Source organism: Drosophila yakuba, chromosome 3R (assembly GCF_016746365.2).
Source record: "Drosophila yakuba strain Tai18E2 chromosome 3R, Prin_Dyak_Tai18E2_2.1, whole genome shotgun sequence".
NCBI classification, from domain to species: domain Eukaryota; kingdom Metazoa; phylum Arthropoda; class Insecta; order Diptera; family Drosophilidae; genus Drosophila; species Drosophila yakuba.
In genome coordinates, this window is record NC_052530.2 from 28,685,863 (window position 1) to 28,707,790 (window position 21,928).

The 21,928-nt window shown below is 41.9% G+C and overlaps 1 protein-coding gene across 2 annotated transcripts in view; it reads left to right on the forward strand.

Annotated features, from left to right (window-relative positions):
* Positions 1–21,928, forward strand: part of LOC6538837 (protein similar) — a 71,664-nt gene that overhangs the window by 28,208 nt on the left and 21,528 nt on the right. For both annotated transcript variants that reach the window (XM_002099314.3, XM_039376084.2), the window contains exon 7: positions 3,546–3,687. In XM_002099314.3, coding sequence (XP_002099350.1) covers positions 3,546–3,687 — 142 coding nt within the window. The remainder of the gene's footprint in view (positions 1–3,545; positions 3,688–21,928) is intronic.

The window sequence follows — 21,928 nt, forward strand, 5'->3', positions numbered from 1 at the left end:
GGCCTATACTGTGCGCACTTCGTCTTCGAGCCAAATTCCTTCTGCTTTTCAGTGAACATGGGGTTTCTGGTTTCTGGTACATTCATTACCCCGTTTATGGGCACTGCTGGCAACTCCAACTTATAATGGCCAGCTTTAAGTCTATATTTCTTGGCAGTAAGTTTGCATTACGCCGGAAACCCTTTCAAGTCGTTGGCCACTAACTGGGATTTGCGCTCCCTGCCTTTTGCTTCCTTCGTCCTGTGTAATGTCCTGTCTTGGCTGCCAAGGAAAAGGTGGTAAAATGCAATTTTCCACACGACTGGCGGGTTATGAAGACGCAGGAAAATCAAACCCCAGCTTTCTTTCAATAAGCTGAAGTAAAAAATATATAGCGATATATATAGAGGCGGAGAGAGCGAAATTTGCATAAATTCCCAGCACATATTGCTTGCTGGATTGAGGATTATGTCACGGCTTAATTCAATTAGGACAGATTACGCATACGCCACGTGGCCGCCCTAAGCGAAGGCCAAAAGGTCAATGCTACGTCTAAATCTAAGACGCTACGAGTCAACTACCTTTGTGCCTGCGTTGTAGTCGAAACAATCCGCAAACAAATCCTTGATTTATGCGCACATCCTTGGGCAGCCAAAGCCAAACATTTATTTCCTTATCCACTTGTGCCAATGTGATTTCGACCCATCCTCGTCATTCCTGGCTCTCAACTCGGGGATCCTCTGGACTCTGGACTCTGGTCAGCAATCAGGATGAGCAAACGAATGGGGTACAGTGAACTCTTAAAAGTGTAGAACTTCATTCTGAACAAGTGGAGATTGGAAATCTTTTGAATCCGTAATATTAAAATACATTATTATGTATAAGATTGCATACTACATAAACACATGTCACTAGGTGTTTATTAACATTTATCAATCGTCCACTATATTCCGATTATGGCACAGAATTAGCGTCGATGTAATCCTCGAAGTGCACGCCTGAAACTGACCCCGCCAAGGATTCACCTTACTAAGGACCTGCTGCACCTGCTCCTTTGGCTCCTTTGGCAACTCTCGGTTCGTGCGCTGCGTTGATGATGATTTACTGTTGTGTTGCTGCCAGGATTTGCCCGTGTACTCGAGCGTGTCTGAGCATGCATTGTGCGCATCCTGAATCCCACATTCACATCCTGTGCATCCTGTGCATCCTGCATCCTTCGAATCCGCCGTATTTCGTGCTCATCCCGCTTGATACATAACCTTGAATGCGGTTTTGATGTTTGTCTTGCATTCGACTCAAATAGAGTCTGGTTTTATCCCTATTGCCAACTTCTCTGTTTGATTATTTGTACAAATGGCCAGCTTCCATCCGCATTTTGCCCCACTCCGTCCGGAGTCCTGGCAATTCCACTGCCATGGCCATGGCCATTGCCATGCGAAAAGCGGATTGCATTCGTGTTCATAAATTGTGGAAGGCAAGCAATGGCAATGGCTCCAAATGGCAGCCAAGGAATGCTGGTTAAAAAATTGCTGATAAATGATCTTTGCTGCTGCTGCTGCCGCGCGTAGATATTTTAATATTTTCCGTCTCAAGCTCAAGCTCAAACTGCCGGCAGGACTCCGGAAAAAGTCCTTGGCTGAGGGCAAATCAAGTTCACTGCTGCAGCTGCAGTTGCTTTTCCCGCTTTTCCTGCTTTTCCCAACTACTGTTGCTGCTGCTTTGCTGTCTGCTCACTTTGCTAATTCCACATAAACACTGCCAAATGGCAATCGTCTGAGTTCCGAGGCGGTGCTGCTTAGTTTAGCTTCTTGCAGTTTAGTTGTAGGTATAGTTAGCACTCGAAAACTGGCGAATTTGAACAAGTTGCTCATTCGAAATATACATTTTTTGAATACAGAAAAGCCTTAGCGTATTGAAAGTAGGATATTGAATAGTTTCCTCTTTGGAATTATTTTGAAACCCATTTTAGCTACGTCTTGTACTGAGAAAGTAGCCACACTCATGATTCTGGTGGACACTTTTGTGTATCATACTTTTTAAGGACATTTTCCGCTGGCTTCAGTCAAGGACTCAACTGGACTGACTGCCACATATGTCCTGTTCGCATCAATCTCACTGAGCTGTCAGCGGAATTTGGGAGCTCGGCCTCCTTAGATCTTGTCTCGTTAATGACTCCGCATAATTACCCCAACCGTTTCCGCGCAACTTTCTTCTCTATTTTTTTTTGTTTTTTTTTTGGGTTGAGCACAGGACCACTAAGCCAGAGGAAAGCCAAGAAAAGGAAAAACTAATTTTCTGCTGCTGATTTCGAATTAACTGAATGAATAAATAAAAGAACGAATCAGAGTCAGGCGAAGGATGTTTTGCCAGAGATTCAACCCAGACCACAGAGCGTTTTAGTCCTGATTTCCCAGGATTTAAAGTCACTCTTCTATTACAAATTTCTTTGGCTTAATTGCAGCAAAGGTCGCTGGGCACTTGCAAACTTTGGCGATTCAATTAGTTCTTGGTGCTCCTTATGCAAATTTATTTTTATTGCTGCGACTTAAACAGGATATGACCCTGTTTTGCGCACCTGTGTCCTGCCTGCTGTGCACTTGAGCTAATCCTGATTGCTGGACTTGTGGTGCAAAAGCATCCATGAATTTCAATCGCCCTGCCCGAATTCCTATGAATTTTCATCATTTATTTAATGTGCTTGTCGCTGCCAGTGGCGTCCATAAAAATTTGATTGAAATGATTTCGGCCCAAGGAGCTGTCGCAAAAATACAGATAAAAGCTCTACCTACGCGTGTGTGCGCGGTTTGTCCTTTATATTTGTTTTATTCCAGTTTTTTTTTTTTTTTCTGGGGAAGGCGCTTTTAATTAAAATCGGGTTTATGTGGCGTCCTCGTTGGGCCAAATTACTTGGCAACGTATTTGGCTCACGGAAAATGCCTAAGACCCTTATGCCACGCCCCCATTTTTACGCCCCACGCAGCGCGAGTTGCTATTATTTAATTTTTATGCCCCAGCGCTTTTGGCGCCGTAATTTGAGACTTGACAATTTGCCAAACAGCAGAAAAACACTGGGCCGAAAATGCCTACTTAATGAGATACGGCACTGTTGATTACACTTTATTTGGAATAGAAAATATATATGAATATATCAAAAAGTGTATTTGAGATATCTTGAAATCTGCTATAGGTATGTAGTTATTTTGAACAAATACTTTACAGTGCAGCTAAGCTTCTGGTAACCATGATTATACTTCCTGGCTGCCGATTAAGGCCAAAAATATCTCAGAAACAGCAGCAAAGTGCCAAAATGTAACCGATTCGGGTTTGTATCTGGTTCAAGAGCCCAGCGCCTCGATTATGACAGAATTAATGGGCGGGGCATTTGCGGCAGACCGCAGAAGATTTGTTTATTGTTTTTGCGGTGGCGATTGTAATATGATTTCGCTGCCAAGAGCAGTGGGCGAACTTAAACCAGAACTTGAGCCACATTCAACCAATTTATTACATACACTTGCCACTACTAATTCCCCTACTAATATATATATATATGTATCTTTATCTTTCAGTGCTGAGCAAGGGACAGGGCGAGACCTCGCGCTACAGATTCCTGGGAAAGTATGGTGGCTACTGCTGGATTCTTAGCCAGGCCACGATCGTCTACGATAAGCTGAAGCCACAGAGCGTCGTTTGCGTGAACTACGTCATAAGGTGAGTCAGTCAGATTTCCAATATATCTATATATACTATATATATACTAACTGTAGAACAACGGGTCCCAAGGAGACCGAATTGAGCTATTATATTGGGCGGGTTTTCTTTTCCATTGAAGCGGAACAATGCCGGATATTTGCTCATAACATTTTCGGCGAGTTTTTTATCTTTTAATTAAGCCACCAAGCAGGAAGTGAATTTCGTATTAATCCTGCCGTTTTTAATCGACCAAATTCAATTTTCTTGAATGGGGGGTAATTGTGGGTGGTGGTGGGTGGTAGGTAGGTCGTTGGCATTTGCATAAAGAATTCTGCGCCTCAGTGGGCGCTTTATGTAAGTTTTCCTCTCTTTTCGCAACGATTTGGTTTTCTAATCCGTCATTTATCGAATTGTCAGCGTGAAGTGGCCCAGATTTTCCATTTGATAACAGTGCCAAATTAGCATCCCGCCATCGATTTTCCTTCCCCTCAATTTCCATATTCATAATCCCCATTCGATATTTTCTATTTTCTGCGTGCAAACAACTTCGTTTCGTGCCTATTCCATTTGCGTTTTTACTTGCGCGTTTTCATTTTCGTTTTCGTTTTCCATATAATATATATTTTATTTTAACGGACGTTGCGTGAGCCCACGTGCGGGTCAACAATGAATAATAAATTAACAATGTCTCTAATGAAGAAGCACCTCTGCCCCCGAAAGCGCCCAGTTACCCCCCATTCTTTTTTTTCAGCTCGACTGGTAAGTACCCCGCACCAATTCGTATTTACCTAATTTAAGCGTGTATGAGCAAATATTTGTGCATTGTTTCGTTTCTTCCTTTTCGAGTTTCCTACTTGCCTGCCCCCCAAACAAAAATCCACGGAAAAAATGAGCTCCTTTTTTTTTATTAAAGGGTGTGTTGTTTAGTTGTTTTAGCAAAAATACAAATTCATTTTTAATTGTGCACCTTTTTTGTGGGTTTAGAGACTCGTGTCGTTTCTCATACACTTGAATTTATTTGGTAGTCCAGGAGATTTTTTTATGGATTTAACAGGAACTTTCACTTTAATTCTAGTTGAAACAAAAAATAGTTGAAATGCAATTTTATTACTTAAAATATCTTGAATAGAGTTCTGGTAAAAGTTCATAATAATTTTAAAATTTTAACAAGTTTCTCTCTGTGTAACGCCTCACCCCTTACCCGCACTTGATGACGAATGCAGTGATGCGGTGCAAATGAATGCTGACAATTTGCTTTTAATTCACACAACATGTGATTAGCCTCCCCCTCAGTTTCCCCTATTTTATTCGTTTTATTCATTTCTCTCGTGTCTTCATTGTTCTTTTAACTGCGTCAATCAAGTTGATTCAATTGTTCAATCCTTGATTAAACTTCTTACAAATCGATTGTGTAACTACCCAATGCGTGTGCGTCCCACAGAAATAGGGGATTGGTTTTAAAATGAAGTGAATGAGAATCATTCACAGAATATTATAGAAAGTGTGAGTATCTGAATGTTATTATTTAAAGTTGAATACACTCGTTCAAGCTTTGCATCTTCGATGCTTAGTGTGTCAGCTATTCGACTCATTTCTATACATTTCGTAGCTATCCGCTTTCCACTCGTGTGCATTTGAATGACAACAAATATATTGGTTTGCTCGTGAGTTGTAGACCTATTTGTTTTTGCAGTTTTTGTATGTGTTGTTTGCCTAATTGAATAAAACAATATTACACAAGCAAAAAGAGAGCGAGTGAGCCTTTGAAACACTGCCAACTAAAGAATCTCTTTGAACTTTGTTTACCTTTCGGGTTTCTCTCATTCTTTATATATGTACGTACGATATAACTATATAATTATATATGGGATGTTGTTTGGGTTTTGGTTTACTCGGGGCTTGGCTTGATTTATTAACTCTGATAGCAGTTTCTCATAACGCAACAGACGTGTGATAAGTGGCACACGGGAACAAAAATAAATATTTAAGACACCATTATGAATGAATAAATCAAAGGTGGGATTAGTACTTTTCTATTTAAACTTTTGTAAACAAAATCTATATAAATGGTTAAAAATCGTTTCCAAAATTCTAATGACACCTTTTCCAGCTGATAATATTTATTAACAAAGAAAATCTTTTACCACCTATATATTTTATGATTCACATACTCTTTTTCCCAGTGCAGATCGAGCGTTCTTCCGTCTCTTTCGCTCCGCTCTCTCTTAACGAGCTTGTCACTCAGTTGGCAGCTGACTCAAGGTCGCTTATCTTTGGGAGCGGTGCAATCTGTTTCAGATGCGTAATTGCCGCTGCATATTTATAGATTCCTACATTTTTGCGAAGCCAAGAAAAGCGGCGAGTGCTCGCGAATTTCCCACGCCAATCCAATTAACATTGATTAGTTGACTTTCCTGGACACAAAATTTGCATTTTTATAGCTTGTAGCCGTAGTCCTTGCATAATTCCAGCCACGCGTTGCTTTTAATTACCAAAGTCCCTCACACTTTTCCTTGCCGAGGCTTTTGCTCCTGCCTTTTCTGATTTATCGCACTTGACAGAGCCTTCGGCTGGCATCACAGTCTCGTTTTCCTTGTTGCCTGAAACTTTTTGGGCCTAATGGAATTTACACGAGTTCTTAACACTTCCCCCCCCAACAAAGTTTCACCGGTTTTTCTGGGCTCAGGACGCCATTTTGTGGGCGAGCGACTAAAAATTAAAACAATAAATTAAGGACATCGAGCAGGAGGCCCAAAAATGTGTTGCATACTTTGGGGCAATAAAAGGGGATTTCATTATGATTGCCCGACCTGCCATAAAATGAACTGAAAGATGGCCAGATGACTTTAAAGAGAATTTAAGACTGAGCTTCCTTTGTACTGCCCATCCATTATTCATGCCTTGATGGGCGACCTTTTCACAGAGAAATTCCATTTGCAGACCACAGCATAAATATTTCATATACACATGCTCTAATCGGGATTATTGACGGGTTTCTCCTTTTCGAATAAAGGGTTCTCCTAAGTTCCTAAGTTTATGTTACCCCATCCGAAAGTTTTTCTTTTCCTCTTTCCTTTTACCTCACTTTTGGGTTTGATGTTTGCGTGGTCGTAATTTTGATTTTGATTTTGATTTCTTTCGAGCGATAACTTCGGTCACCTGGCTAATTGAAAAAGTTGAAGGCAGTTTCGGAGTTTTTTTTTTGTTTCCTTCCCGTTGACCTTAATTGCCTCGGATCGATGTTCCACTCAATCCGCACCTGCACATCCATATTCCCATCCTGACTCCGGTGTCTCTTTAATGGAAAGGTATTTGGCAGCAACACCCGGACAGGCGTTAAATTGCCCCGCAGCCAGTGCAGTAAGCCAAAGTGGAGATTTATGGCCGCACAATTACCAAAAGGCTGTTACAATGGCCCATGGATATGGGGAGTGGGCGAACTATCCCTGGTGGCCAAGAATGGAAATACACAGTGGGAAAACTCAACTACTAGTGACAACATCTACAAAGTCTTTTTTTTTTGGAATAAATACATCGGAATTCCTGACTGCAAATATTCTGTTACATACTTTAACTCACCTCTCATAATTTCTTTTTTTAAAGGCTAGCAACAACTATAGTTCTAGTTACTTAATATTTTCCCTGTATCCCAGAATGAAGAATAACGTGCCTTGTAAATTTTCCTCCGCTTTTCCCGCACCGATAAGGCTTAGTTATCTGGTCACGTAGTCGGCAGCAGTTCGATCGTGGAGTCCTTGGGCAAGTCCTTATTAAAGCCGCGTTATTAATGCGGCTGAGCGATGAAGTTATTCACTCGCTTTCGATAAACCAGGCTGGCCCAATTTATTATGCTAATGCTGCCCCTTTTATCCTTTTAGCCTGCAATCCACAAAATTTGAGCGGAAATGTTTGTTGATTTCCGGGCGAACTAAAGTGGCCGCTCTGACGTCAGGATAATTAACTGCGAATGGGGCAGCACTTTAAGTTGCAAACACTCGGGGGATGCTCGGAAAATCCAGCAGGGTGGGGGTAAGCATTTCACACACGTGTAAGCTCAACGAAATGTGAAGGTAAAGAGCAGAGAGAGAGAGAGAAGGGGAAAAGCGAATTTTCAACCACTTGACGTTGATGTAGGGAATTTTTGTCTCTACTTGAGGAATTTAATTTGGCAAGGCGAAACGGAAAAGCGAGTTTATGGATGAGTTTTTGCTATCCCTGGGCAATTGTTTGCTTATCGCGGCGACTTGCAGCTGATTCTGTTTTGATGAAGTCGCTGGCTCCTTATCTTTATCTCAATCTTTATATCCGGCCTGTGTGCTGTGACCCCATCAGCGTCAACATTGCGTATACGCAACGAGTGTCGCCCATTATTTGTATAAATATTTTCATCATTCCGCTGGTGCGGCAACAAAATGACAAATTCATAGTCGCAGCTGAGCCCGTTGAATCAACTTGTTTGCATATTTATTATTTGTACCTTGATGTAAACGGCGCGGAAAGCGTGGGAATGCCGAGAAAAGCTGGGGGAAAAGCAGGGAAAAAAACGGATGAAAAGCTTGTTACAGTTCCACATGTGTGTCGTTAAATTATGTCCTGTGCACGAGTGGAAATTGCATTTTGATTGGCTTGTTGCTGCCACAGATAGGACAGCATCTTGAGCACTCTCCTCATTTATTTGACTCCCATTTCCCCGGCGAAGAGTTGGGTTTGATTGCACATGAAAACGTTTTTATGCTGCGCATAAAATTTCCGCTGGAAAAGCCAAGCTCTTTCGGACAAACGGAACGTAAACGTTGTAAATTTGCCAGCATCAAAAATGGATCTTCAGCGTTATCGAATTGCGAAGCAATCGTTTGGCTAATACACTGAGAATACAAAAAATATTTTTCCATATGAATATGAATGAATAAAATATGATACATTTCACAAAGTAATAATCGATACAATATTCATTCTAAGTAAGATCCTGGCCTTTCAGCAAAGTTATGGCTTACACGTATCCAAGTGGTATCCAACTTTCATCTCTATTGTAAGCCCACTTTGATGGCCTTCGCTTTTCGTTCTCGAGGCAGTTCATAATTTGATGGGAAGCCGCTTTAAGAGCAGGCTTTAAAAGTTGATGGAGTGCTCTCGGTTTTGGCCCGTTGTGAATTGGGTTTGGGTTTAGGGGGTTAGGAGCGGGGGAAAGTGCCGGATTACCATATTAACATATATCTGCGGCAAATGCCAAGGCAAGGCCTGTGTGATACGCACAATAAAACCCGATAAATCCGCCCGAAATCACAAAATGTTGCCAACTTGAAGACTTTTTCACACGCAAAGAGGTGACTTTTCCGCCGGAGTGAGGGGGACACACGCACTCGGGGATTTTCCTGCTTTCTCCTACTTTCTCGCTCCCACTTTAGAGTGCTTGATACGCAGTGGAATTATTTTCCTGTTCGTCCTCACTGGTTTCCCTACTAATGTCGAGTTTTCCTGGCCGTGCGTTGCATATTTGAATAAACGTCAATGTAATTGACACTTAGCGGAGAAATGCGAATGGCTCGTGAAAGGTGGGCGAAAGTGGAGAAAGCTGCAGGAACAAAGACGGGCGAGAAAGGGTGGGGGCTTCCCCTCTTTTTTTTTGGGTGGCCAATCTTGTGGGGTTTCCGATTTTCCCTCCCAGGCGGAAGTCAACGAACTGAACGCGTGTCTCCTGTGTGTGTGTGTGTGTGTGTGTGCGTTTGCTTACCTGTTTATTTCCGCTTCCACCTGTCTCCGACAGGCCGTTTTGTCCTTCGTCCTTCGGCCAGCAAATTGCGTAATTTAGCTCACGAAATGTATTTTCCTTAGCCATAATTTTAAAGTTGGCCCAGACTGCGGAGTCGGGCCATAAACATCGGCATTATTCATCCGCCCCATTTGCTTTTTCAGCGTAGACCCTTCGCAGCCGCATATTTCTGGTAGATTTAATACTTTGTTTTACGCATTTTTCCTTTTACACGGCAAATAAAAAATAAGAGAACTTGATATAACAATTTATAGGAAATTGCTTGTAGAAATATTATTATTGAAACAAGTGCTTTGAATACCTAGATTGGGTTCACTGTTTCGTTATTACTACACATTATTTTCGGGTATTATTTTTAGGCGCTATTCGGGGTCAGGAAAATCCCTCCAACGCACAGCTATAAATACACGTGCCGTGCGATTTGGGCAATGATGTACCAGGAGGACCACCCACCCCCCTCCCACTAAACACACCCCCTCCATCCATCGGCAATGATGTGACAATTACCTAGCATACTTTTTTGGGGGCCGGCCCTGACATTTGTCGGACAATAAAAAGCACGAGCAAGAGGCAAATCAATTTCACCTTCTCGCCGCCTATTACAAAATTTATTTGTTTGTTCGCTGAGCTTTTCTTTTTTATGGCGCTTCGATTTAACAGGAAAAACAAGGGGGAAATCGGCGAAGCAATAGGAACAACATCATCATATGTTTTGTTGTTCCTGCAAATATTTTTGCGTCGCTTTTGTGTTTGACTTTTATTTTTTTTCTCTACCCCAAACGTTCTCACTTTCTTCACATTCTTTTTTCTCTCCCTGTGTGAGTGTCGTTGACTGGTGAAAGTGAAAGTTCTGCTCATTTTCCATGCCATTGCACGAGCCTAAACGCTGCGCTCTCTCTCCCTCTCTCTCTGTCATGCTCTCGCTCGCTCTCCCCGGGGGATTACATAACGCGGCAAAAGCGAAAGTGAAAGCCGAGTGCTTCTGGAAAAAAAAGGAAATTCGAGTTCAAGGTCCCTCGTAGGCCGCATGCTCAAGAGCGATTTGTGCCGTTAAAGAGAGCCTCTCTTTCGCTCTCTTTGCGAGCCTAAAAGTAGGCCGCATTGGAGTGAACTGGAGCTGGCTTCATATTCCCAATACCGCCCACTCCACCTCCCCCCCCATTTTGCACCCACTGCTTTCTTTTCGCTGCCCGGGGCGTGGGTAACAAGTTCCTGCTTGCACCAGAGAAATCAGAAAACAGCTGAGCGGAGAATGTGGGAGGTGTGAGATTTGGGGGCGGGGGCGGCACGTGTACCGTTATGCGAAATGTGAAGAGCGATTGCAGGCAATACGGCTATCTGGTAAATTGTCTCCAGGTGGTGGCGCCTCCTTTTTGTGCCAGACTTTTGCTTTGTTCTTTCCACTGCTGTTTTCAGCGATAAAAGGAGAAATGATAAGTGGGGAGATGGGGGTTTTCTTTGGGGGTGCTCCTTCTATCACACCTTTTAATGCAAATTTTGCGTTTTCCTTGCGCTTACAAAAAAATTCATTGTCTTTAAGAACTGTAAAAAAATGTTAGGTATCGATAAATATCAATCAAAGCGATAGGCAATATCGACATCACTTTTAGCTATATAAATTTAAAAAGTACAAGATTTTATTTCTGAGTTTTCAGAGGAGAAAGTCTTTCTAGGAACACAAAAAAAAAAGATGATAAAAAAAGAGATAAAAAGGAAGTGGGAAAGAGAGACAAGCATCTTATCGGGCTCAAACATTTGGCATTGCATAATTTGGGGCGCAAACGGCTGTCAAATATTCGAGTGCTCTGGGCCTCCAAAACAGAAGTGGGGTGTGTGGAAAAGCCGGAGGGGGTGGAAAACTTTCCCATCGTAATTGCAAATTACGCAAGTGGAGGGGCAGGGGAAGGAGGGACCCGGAGAGACAGAGCCGAGTTATCAGAGTGGAAATGTTTTTCGGCAGCATTTGAGGGCGTCAAGGCGTCGGCCCCCAAAAAGCAGACAAAAGTCAATGGGAAGTGAGGAAAACACGCCAACTACGCATAAAACTAAAGAACTTTCGGGTCCAAAGTTGACACAAGCCGCTGTCGAAGACAATAAAGAAGACAAACAGCGGCTCGATAAACAGAGAAATGAAAGAGTTCTGGAAAAAGTGGGGTTCACTAAAACAGGAGGCAGTGGATTGCAAAACATTTTTACAATCGTGCTGAAGAAGCAAGGAAAGCAGATTAATGTTCGGTTAGTGTATTAGTTTGTTAACTTTAAGCTATAAATGTTTGATTCAAGAAAAGTTCCACTATGTTTTCCCAATTCTCAATGACATTGTTGAATTAAATTTGTTGCTTTATTCTGCATATATTTAGACACACAAGTCAGCCAAGTCAAAGAACATAACTATGACGACACGGATAGTTCTCGAAATACATATCCTTTCCCCCCGCCGATGGAAGGTCAGTTCCCCGCCCCTCCCCTTTCTGGTCTACGTGAGCTGGAGCAATGCCAAGGCCTGAAATTGTTGAAATTAATGTGCTAAGATCTTACACCGCGCTGGGCGCTAGATAAACAAATTCCGGCGATCTAGCTAAATATATTAATGATAATTTGCCGTGCTCGACATCGGGCGACAAACCGCTTGACTATAATCGGATCAGAGCAGCGCATAAATCGTTGGACTCTCCTCTTTTTTCCACTCTTCCATTAATTCTTTTATTTATTTGGCTGGCTGCTGCTTCTTGCTCCACTTGCAACATGTGACCCGAAGTGCGGGGAATGGGGATGGTGGCATCCCACGCAATTCGCTTTAAATCTAATATTATTTTAATAATCGCCAGCCTCTTGTTTTTTGTCACAATTTCACTTTTTTCCAACCCATTCCGCTCTGCTTCTCTTAATTCAATAAAAAATTGTTTAGAAAAAGCCACGGGCGAATCAAGTGTAATGGGTTGTGTGAGGTCTATTCGCAATTGAATGGCTTGAAAATGTACGGATTATTGAAATGTTTTTCAAAGGTTTATGTTGTATTAGAACTAAATAAATAACAAAACAAAAAAATAGCTACTTTCCTAATAGAACAGTTTCTAACTTAGCCATCTTTATTTTTCTTAGACATTATCAAGCTTTTATTTTTACAGGGTATCGCAGCTGCGAGTAACAATTAGTGCTAGCTAAACGCGAGTCACATGAATTTTGTCGCCGTGTCTAGATTGATTCGAATGCTTCGCGGTCTTGTCGATGCCGAAAGCCATTTTCATTTTCACTTTCGCTTTCATGCGGCCAGCGTGTGCTCACACAGAGAAAAATCAGATCGAAATCATGATATTAAAATGTACAAAATGCATACACAGCGACTATATATATATTGGCCATTTAAAAAGCTTTGTTGAGTTTACAGTTTATTATTTGGACTAGCGACCCATTCGGAAAATTTGTTGCCGTGCAGCGCGGAATCGGAATGAAAATAGAAGTGGGAGGCATCGAAAACAGCGCGTGGCATGAGAATTTCCAAAATAGCCGAAATAAAAAAAAAAAAACCTAGAATACAATTCTGGTCACATGCAGAACGATGAAAATGCTGGCGGGAGTCGTGGGGGAAAAGCGAGGCACGTGGGTTTATTCCATTTCCCAGCCAGTGAAAAGCCAGAGAAAGAGAATCCGAATGGTGGAAGAGCGATGAAAGAGGCTGGAGCATCTGATACACATGTTTCTGAGTGACTTTTGATGGATGCCACGCCTCGGCTGTATATCCTACATCCTGCAGGACCCTCTTTTATTTGTTTTCCTTTCCTTTCCCGTTTTTGTTTTTTATGTTTGCCCATTGTCCCTTTTTTTAAAGGCCGTTGTCTTCTTATCAATTTGCGAGCAAGTTTATTAATTTTCCTTGACCCAAACTAGATTTATATTTGTCCCACATAATGACGTGCATAAATCATCAGGACATCTGCGAATTTTGGGTTATGAGGAGTTGTTAGGAGTTTTATGAAAAAATGGGGAGTTTTTTGTTTTAAAAATTTAATATTTTCGTAGTTTGACAAGTTAAAGTTTCTCGGACTTATAAACAGCTGATCACAACCACTCCCAATCCGATTGTGTGCACTTTCGACCATCGCGTGCCATTTGGTCATTATTAGTGGGCTCTTTTATTATTTTGGCCAGACATTGTTTGGACAGCAGACCAAGTTTAATATTAATTCGTGACTGAACGCCCCCAAAAATGACCGCCCACCGGAAGGGGAGCAATCAATGTGGGGCCCAGTCTTTGGCTGACTGGCTAACTAACCGAATGAATAAATGAGTGAGCGAATGAAAATGGGCAAATGGGCAAATGGGAAAATGGCTTTTCCTTTGATGACTTCGTTTTGAAGCCAATTTCCCGACCGCCGTCGACATTCAATTGCGGCGCTCTTGGCCTTTTTATTAGCGTTTCGCTGTATTGAAGTACTCATCATCATCATCGCCATCATCTCCGGCATGCCAGCCATCAATCATGCCACGCCAAATTGTTTAGAATAAATGTTGTTTTAACTTATTATTATTATTGTTTTGTTGTTACTTGCGTGTCGGCTGTCTGGTATCATTCTCGCTTTTTGTTGCGCTGGCTTGTTATTTTAATTAAGCGTTTCATTATGTCGCTAATTTGTTGAAATTAAAGCTGGGGGCAAAAAAAAAAAGATAAACCAAAAACACATGACAAGCATTCGGTGGCAGAAAAGCGTCTAAACGTGACACAAATTTTGTAATTTTCGCAATTATTCGATGGCGATAGCATCTTCATCTTTGAATATCAGTAGGCTACAGAGAGAGAAAATAGTGACTACTGTGGCACTACCCTTATGTTTATGAAGTAAATAAATTTCATTTGGCAATACGCTTTGTTTTCTGTGTACACAAACCCATACTAACTTTACTTTTTTAACATCAGATGATAATTGTTTATTTGAGTTCCCACTCTTCCCTCAAACATCCATCATTATCGGCGTATCTGTATCTCGACTATAACTCATCCGCTTTCCTGTTCGCGCGTCGGTGAATCCCCCCGCTCACTTTTGCTCCATCTTTTGGCTTTTTGTACCTTTTGTTGGCTTCATACCGCGGCGCTTAGATAAACATACAGATACGGATACGGATACAGATACCGAGGAAACAGATACATTTATGGGGCAGCAGGACGTGGTGGACTTTTCGGCCTCTGTTGGCCGAGAGCACACAAAAAGTGTGATATATAATAGCCAGCTGTCTCCTTCTCCTCTTCCTCCTCACATTCCACGCAGTTTTCCCTCCGACAGTTGTCAACACTTGAGTGGCGTGTTGTGCCATGTCCTTCGTCCTGCAAAAAACATAAAATCCATAGCCTGTCACAGAAGGATAAATCAATATTGTCCTACCACCAGGATTTGGCCTTTGATTCGCTGTTGATTCGGTGCTCGTAAATCGCGGATTATCCAATGCCCTACCCCACGAGGCTTTCCGATCGATTTGCGTCAGCTTCGATAATCTTATCTGGGCACCCCAATCCGCAATTAGCTTCTGGTCAACTTATGGCCCATTTATAAAGCATTCAGCAACCCATTAATGGCAGTTCCATGTGCACTGTGGAAATTGATTACATTTGGCAATATCCGCTGGATTCATCTGTTAAGTATGTATTGATAACTGCCATAGTTTTAGCATGTATTAAGTTTAAAGGCAGCTTTCTTTCGAATCTGCAATGAAACTGTAAACCAGTTTGCCTTAGTGTCTCTCCTATCCACTTCACAGCCATTCAAACACCTGTTTGCCCAAACATTTGGAACCTATCTGGCTGATTGATCGTGTATGTGTATCAGGTCGGATTTTTCGCATCGTCGATTGAAGCGGAACACGACATACGGTAGCTGTTTAAGTAGGTAGAAAAAAAGGGAGGATATAGGAAGAGAACCCCCGAATTATCTGGAGAACTTGCCCCTTTCATTCCCATTCCCATTCCTCATTTACGTTTTTTTTTGTGTGAATGCCTCGTCATTGCGCATTGTTTTGTCTTGTGTTTTTTTCGGGCCTAACTTGCACACAAAACTTGATTTGATGCTCGGTTTGGTTACTCGTTTTCCTCCACATCACTCCCCATGAACGTGTCCGCCTTATCATATGTTCCCCGTCGTTGTCTCTGTGCATTGCCAAATCTTTCGCCGACTTTTTGTTTTCATTATTTTCGCAAAGTGCTTGGAGGAGAGCCGCCCGTGGAAAGAAAGAAGAAACCAGTTCCACCAGATGCCGGCCGGCACACAAACGGAGAAACACAGACGGCGGCACACATTCGCTTCTGCCTGCTCCCTGCTCACTTTTTGCACATTTTCCCCTGTGGAACCGAGCACCCCGTAAAGCCCATACCAACCGATCCCAACTCTCGATCGCCGGAACCCACGGCTCTTTGACTCACTCGCTCCGCTTTGAGTGGGCTTTCGAGTAGTTGGAGTTCATGCTGCTCGGCTCGGCTCGGCACGTATGCCAGATTTGAAAACACACTAACCAGACTGGCCCCAGACCAAGACCCACAATCGGCTGGGGGCATTTCCACGGAATTCCAAAACAACGTCTGCACCTGCTGCCCCGTGAGTAGCTAGCCACACTTGCGGTTGCTTGAATAGAGCCAGAAACTAGAATTTACTTATTACTTTAGCTATGCATTCAAGATACAGAAGATATAGATACCTGATACAATGTCTTGAAGATATAGATAGGTTCACTATATGTACATATTAAGAACTGCTATCAGAAGCTTCTTTCTTTTCCATTTATTTGTATCTGAAGTGTGGTCTTTGCTACTAATTTAACCCCTGCTGTGCCCATCTAACATACATATGTGTCTGCAAATCCAGTAGCAGCGACGTGAGTGAAACGGCGTCGCCCCTTTCGATTTCACGAGTTCGACGTCTATTGAGCTCGTTTCGCAAATTGTGGCCAGAATTACGTGGCAGCTGAGTAAGGCAACAGAAACAGAAACATTGGGCTGCAACTGACGGCGGAACTTATGAAACAATTCTCCAGATGCCTGTGATGCATGTAAAAGTTGGGGCACCGGGGGAATTTGGGGGCATCTGAGCGATTTGCAACTGCGCAAATGATTTACTCACTCGAGTCTAGAGGCAGTGCTCTCGATATGGTCATGGTTTTCGATGTGGATCTGGCTAGAATCCATGTGGGCAGATGTGCAATTGCTATCTGCGCACATAAGTCAATTTGCTTGCTGTTTAATTGCCGGATGCCAGCAAACTTTTAGACGCCGATTACTTTCTGAAATTATTTCGACATATGAATGTACTTCATTCACTACGGGTTTTTAGAAGTGGTAATGAAATAAATTTTATTAGAAGACTCATAACTTTGCTTCAATACAACGGTTATTTTATTAGAAGATGAATAACTCTACTTCAATACAATGGTTATTTTATTAGAAAATGAATAACTTTACTCCAATACAGTGGTTACTTTATTAGAAGATAAATAACTTTGCTCCAATACAATTCTCATTTCAATCAGAGAGCCAACTTTTCCCCTGGCAACAAAATGCTAAATTCACAATTGCTGATTGCAACAGCTTTAATTGAACTGCGTGTTTCGTATATTGAATAAAAATATTACGTAAAGGCTTTCCCCGTTCCTCCCCCATAAAGTCGCATATAAAAAACCAACCTGATACGTCAGCTACGATTTGCAGAACTAAAGTATTTGTTTTTGCGGTCGAATTCCGCGAAGATAAGGTTTCCCCCCAAACCGATTTCGACCAATCCCCGTGTCATGGTCTTGAGTCATCATGCGACGACTACAATGCTTACGGCCAACTTTCAGTCGAATCGAATTCTGGGGGCTTGTCATTCCCTAAGGCGACCGACTATGATGCAGCACTTTGCGATCTGACAGTGGTATTGCATTTGCCGGGGTGAGTGGATGTAGATGCTATATAGAGTATATAAAGTGTAGACTGGTTTATCTGGACGCCTGATTTATTTGGGTCATATATTCCGGAGTTCCTGGCTTTGCTGGCGTGCTTTTAATGTGATTGAAGTCCGACAGTTGATTTGTATTGTGGCCAAGTGAATTGCAGAACGCTTCAGCTTGTCTGCGGCGACATTTAGTCCCATTTCCCTTCAATTACTCCCCTTTCCGTCCAAAAGTCCAACACAGACGCCAATGCAGCATCCGAAAATAAACTCAAAAGGGGTGAAAATTCCTTTCCAGCCAGCCAAAATATGTCTTTTTCGTCCGGCATTTACTGGCTCGCCTTCCTCGTGGCTCGTTTTGTTTGGTTTTGGCACACTTTGCGTTTATTTTTAAAACAATTTCCACTGTTCATGGCTCGCGAAAAATTCGCATCAAAGATGCGGAAAATGTTGCCACTGACAAGGTGATAACTGCTCGATCTTGTCCAGTCAACAAGATAAATAATAATCGATTCATTAAAGGGTCGCTAATGGATTGAATGGGCATGGCAATTGAAGGCAGCAGCCCAGAATCCAGTTTACTGTGGTAATATTATGTCTATCAGACGAAAATGGGGTTGTTATTGGTTTATCATAGACTTGAAATTCATTTTTTTTTGGCAAAACTCGAAAGTTAAGTAACAATGTTAATATTACAAATATATTTGGATTTTTATGTCACATTCGATATTATATTTAAAAGAGGGTTTATTTTGTCATGATTTTGATTGAGCAAAGTCTGCAATGGACAATAATTTGTTGCTTAATGTATCTTTGTCTGAGTTTTTCTGCCTCCAATTATTTATGGTTCGCCTTGGTGGGAAAAATGTTTGGCCCGAATTTAATTTGAATTTATTTCTGTCATCCTCGGCAGCAAAAACTGCATAAACATTTCGAATTTATTTGCCTTCATTCCGACTTTAATATGGTGTTTGCCATGTTCTTTTCTCCTCTCTATCGATTCTGTTTGCTCTGGTTTGGGCAACACATTTCTGGGGATATTCTGACATTTTTGAGGGTCGTGTGGGAGGCGGAATCACCTTTCAACCGCCCACTTTCGTACACCTTTCCCCATCCAAAAATTCCCGTTTAAGTGAGCTTTTAACGAAGAGGCTCACGAGATTTCATCAGCGAGTTGTGTAAATTTGATGCACTCGAGAAGTGAGAAGACAAATACCACTAAAGCCGATATACCCTCACACACACACACACACACACACACGCGCTAACGCACACTTACGCCACTCACGCACCTACACACTTAAACGCTTTATTTCGTTTTCAAGGCAAATCGTAAAATTTCTGCAAATACTTTGCTCCTGCTGCGTCTCTTTCACTCGTCAGCTCTCTCTTTCGCTCGAGTTTCGTCCTGCCAGGCCTATTATTTATCCTTCTCTCTCTGAATGTGTGTGTGCGTTTGTGTGTGTGGCGGGTTTCGTGTGTCCTTTTTTATGCCTATCACGCAATGGCTTTAGTTTTATGGCGAAATTAGCGAACGTCGACTTGGGCAATGCCAGCTCATATTTGTGAAATATTGGATTATGACCAAGAAATACTGAGAAAAATAACTCGTTGGCGCAAAATGTTTCCTTGTTGTTACAGGATCTTTTGACTAAAATTGCCTAAATTGTACCACACTTTCAACTGCATGGTCACATTGCTGAAAAAGGAAATATCGCTCATCCGCCATGTTGGTTGTATTTGTTCATTGTAAAATCCTGATGCTTTTACGATCGCTTTTAACAAATAATAATACATTTTCCTCTGTATAAACGCAATCCTTTCATGTGGTAGCTGCCCTCGAGTTGTTACTGTACAGGAAATTGAAAAAGCAATAAGTTCTTGTTTCCCACTGATAAACATGAATATTTGTGGGGTCTTTTTACGACTTTTCGTTCGGTGGAGTGGGAAGCTGATTCCATTGGCCCACGCATCGATTTCCGGACTTTGGACTTTCTTCATTCAGGACTTTTTTCCGTGCATTACTGCTGTCATACTTTTAGGCGCCTGCGAGGGCATGAATAAGTACAATATAAATACCTGGACACTGGTAATACGAACTCGATTTAGCGTTATCATCACTATCAGCTGATGTTGCGGGTCCAATGTTTAATGCTTAATTTTGGTAGGCAGAACTGTGTGCTCTTTAATTTGCTGGTGAAAGGGAGACTTTTGAGTGGCAGAGGTTTCTTTTGTGGCGCTCAGCTGATTTGTTTGGCATAAAAACAATAATAAATCGCTGGTGAATATGAGAGAAATATTTCAGCTCCCAGCTTTCCACTCAAAATTCAGCCGCAGAACGAGTGCTTTCGAGTGGAAAGCACTCAAAACGCAGTGCGCCGGCGTTGCGCTCTCTTCACTCAGAACGCGCTGCTCTCTTGCGGAGCCGCTCTCTATTTTTGGCGTCGCTTCGCTGGCGCTTTGAAAAAAGCCATCGCTTTCGGACTTCCACTCATTCGTCTCTCAAATTTCGCAGCGCTCACTTCACTTTTTCCGTGCACTGCTCCCCGAAAAATATAAAAAATTATAACTTGAACCGAAAAAACAGAGAGGCGGCGCACTAGTGACAAAAAAAGGAAAAAAACAAAAACTATTAACTAAACTCTGCCGCCGCCGCCGTTGCTATCTCGCTCGCACCTCTCCGATCGCCGCGCCGTGCTTAAAAACAATCGCCGATTGACGTTTTGTTTTACTTCGCCAGCTGCCGTCGAGTCGAGTCGAAGTGCAAAAAGTTAAATAAAATGCTTAAGATCCACGCAAAGGAAAATACTAACTAAACACGCCCAAACGGAACTGTAAATATTTAATAACAAAATAACCACTCAAAAGCCAAATAAAAGCGCTGAACCAAGTTCAAAAGGTAAAAGATCAACAGAAGCGAAGTTAATAAATTACATAAAAAGCCTGCAGTTTTTTTATACACCTGTGAACCTCGTGAAAATATAAAAATAATAAAAAGTCAGCCTCAAGAATATAAAATCAAGCTAAAAAAAAAAATACAAAAGTTGACAAAAATAAACTTAATCACACACACAAGTGGGGGCCTATATGCAAATTATAAAAAACATATAATTGCTATTTTAATCAGCCGCTGCCTGTGTGTGTGAGCGATTATCAAAAATCTGAAACGGTCCAGAGAAAAAAATAAAAATGCCAAAAAAAAAAAAACCAAAACCCATAGGAAGCTCATTAGAAAAGTGTGCAAATGTTTGTTACACGCGGAATGCAGAAAAGCGCCCGAAAAATTCATAAACGATCGTATAAAAATACGGAATATAAAAAGTAAATGCAATAAAACAGACAAAGTTTTACACAACACTCGTTCCTAACCTGTAAAATGCTCTGCTGCAGCGCTGCAACTGCGACGCCGACTGCAACAAATTGCATTCTGCGTGCATTGTCCAAAAAAGAAAAAAAAAAGAAGAATTCCTCTCTTTGCTCTCTTTCTTCGCCTCGCTGTTCGCCACATTGCAGTTGCAAATTTGCATTACATAAATTCGCTGAGCATTTGCATTTGTTTATTAAATCTTAATGGTGTGTTTTACGACCAAGAGTGCGTGTAATTAAATAGATTTATATTTCTTGCTGCTGCAATCGATTACACAACTCTCCGTAAACACAAAACACAATTCCCAATTCTCCACTCTTTTGATCTCGTTTTACTGTCTTTTCGTTCATTCAATTTACTGCACACACACAAACACACAGGCACACACAAACGCGAACAATTACTGCTATTTTAGGGGGGCTGTCCAAGCAAAGGAAGAAGCAGAAGAAGGGGGCGCGGCAGGGGGACACCCGTTATTGCCCTGCAATTGAAAGAGGAAAAAAAAGAATAGGAGGAGCAAAAAGGAAAGGAGAGCGAATTTACAGCCTCTCGCTTTTCAGACAATTTGTGTTTGTTGTCGTCCGCTTGTTTTGTTCCTCTCTTTTTATGGTCGCCGATTTCTCGTATCTCTACGTCTGTGTTTTCCGTTCTTCGACGCAATTTGTTACACAATAAGAAAATGTGTTTGATGCAACATCAAAGTTCGCCAAAAGGACTCCCAAGCGATAGACCACTACAGCAGCTGATGCATCGTCTACTCTCAGCTTTCAGCTCGAAACCTTTTCAAAAACACATATAGGTTGCCACCAGCAAAAGTGAATAATTATCAATTGATGTTTGATTTACATAAAAATAGAGATATTCATAACGGGAACCGGTTAAATAGTTATCTCTGTCACTGTTCCGATTTATTTGTTTCACCTTTTGCTCAACTGCAGCTTGTCTGGTTGCCCTGGGTAGTTAATTTGTGCATCTGCGAAAATCGTGTGGAAAAGGGGCGCGGCAAAAGAACATCAGGCGATCGAGCTGCGCTGCTGACATCGCACTTCGAAAGTCTCGCACTCGAAAGTCATCAGAGCACTCGAAGATTCGCCATCTGCTGTACACGTTCTACGTCCCACGTTCCACGTCCCACAATTAGTACAACTTCCACTTGAGTTGCACGGTTCAAGAGTTGAGAGAAAAGATCGCGGGTGCACTTTCTATCTGTAT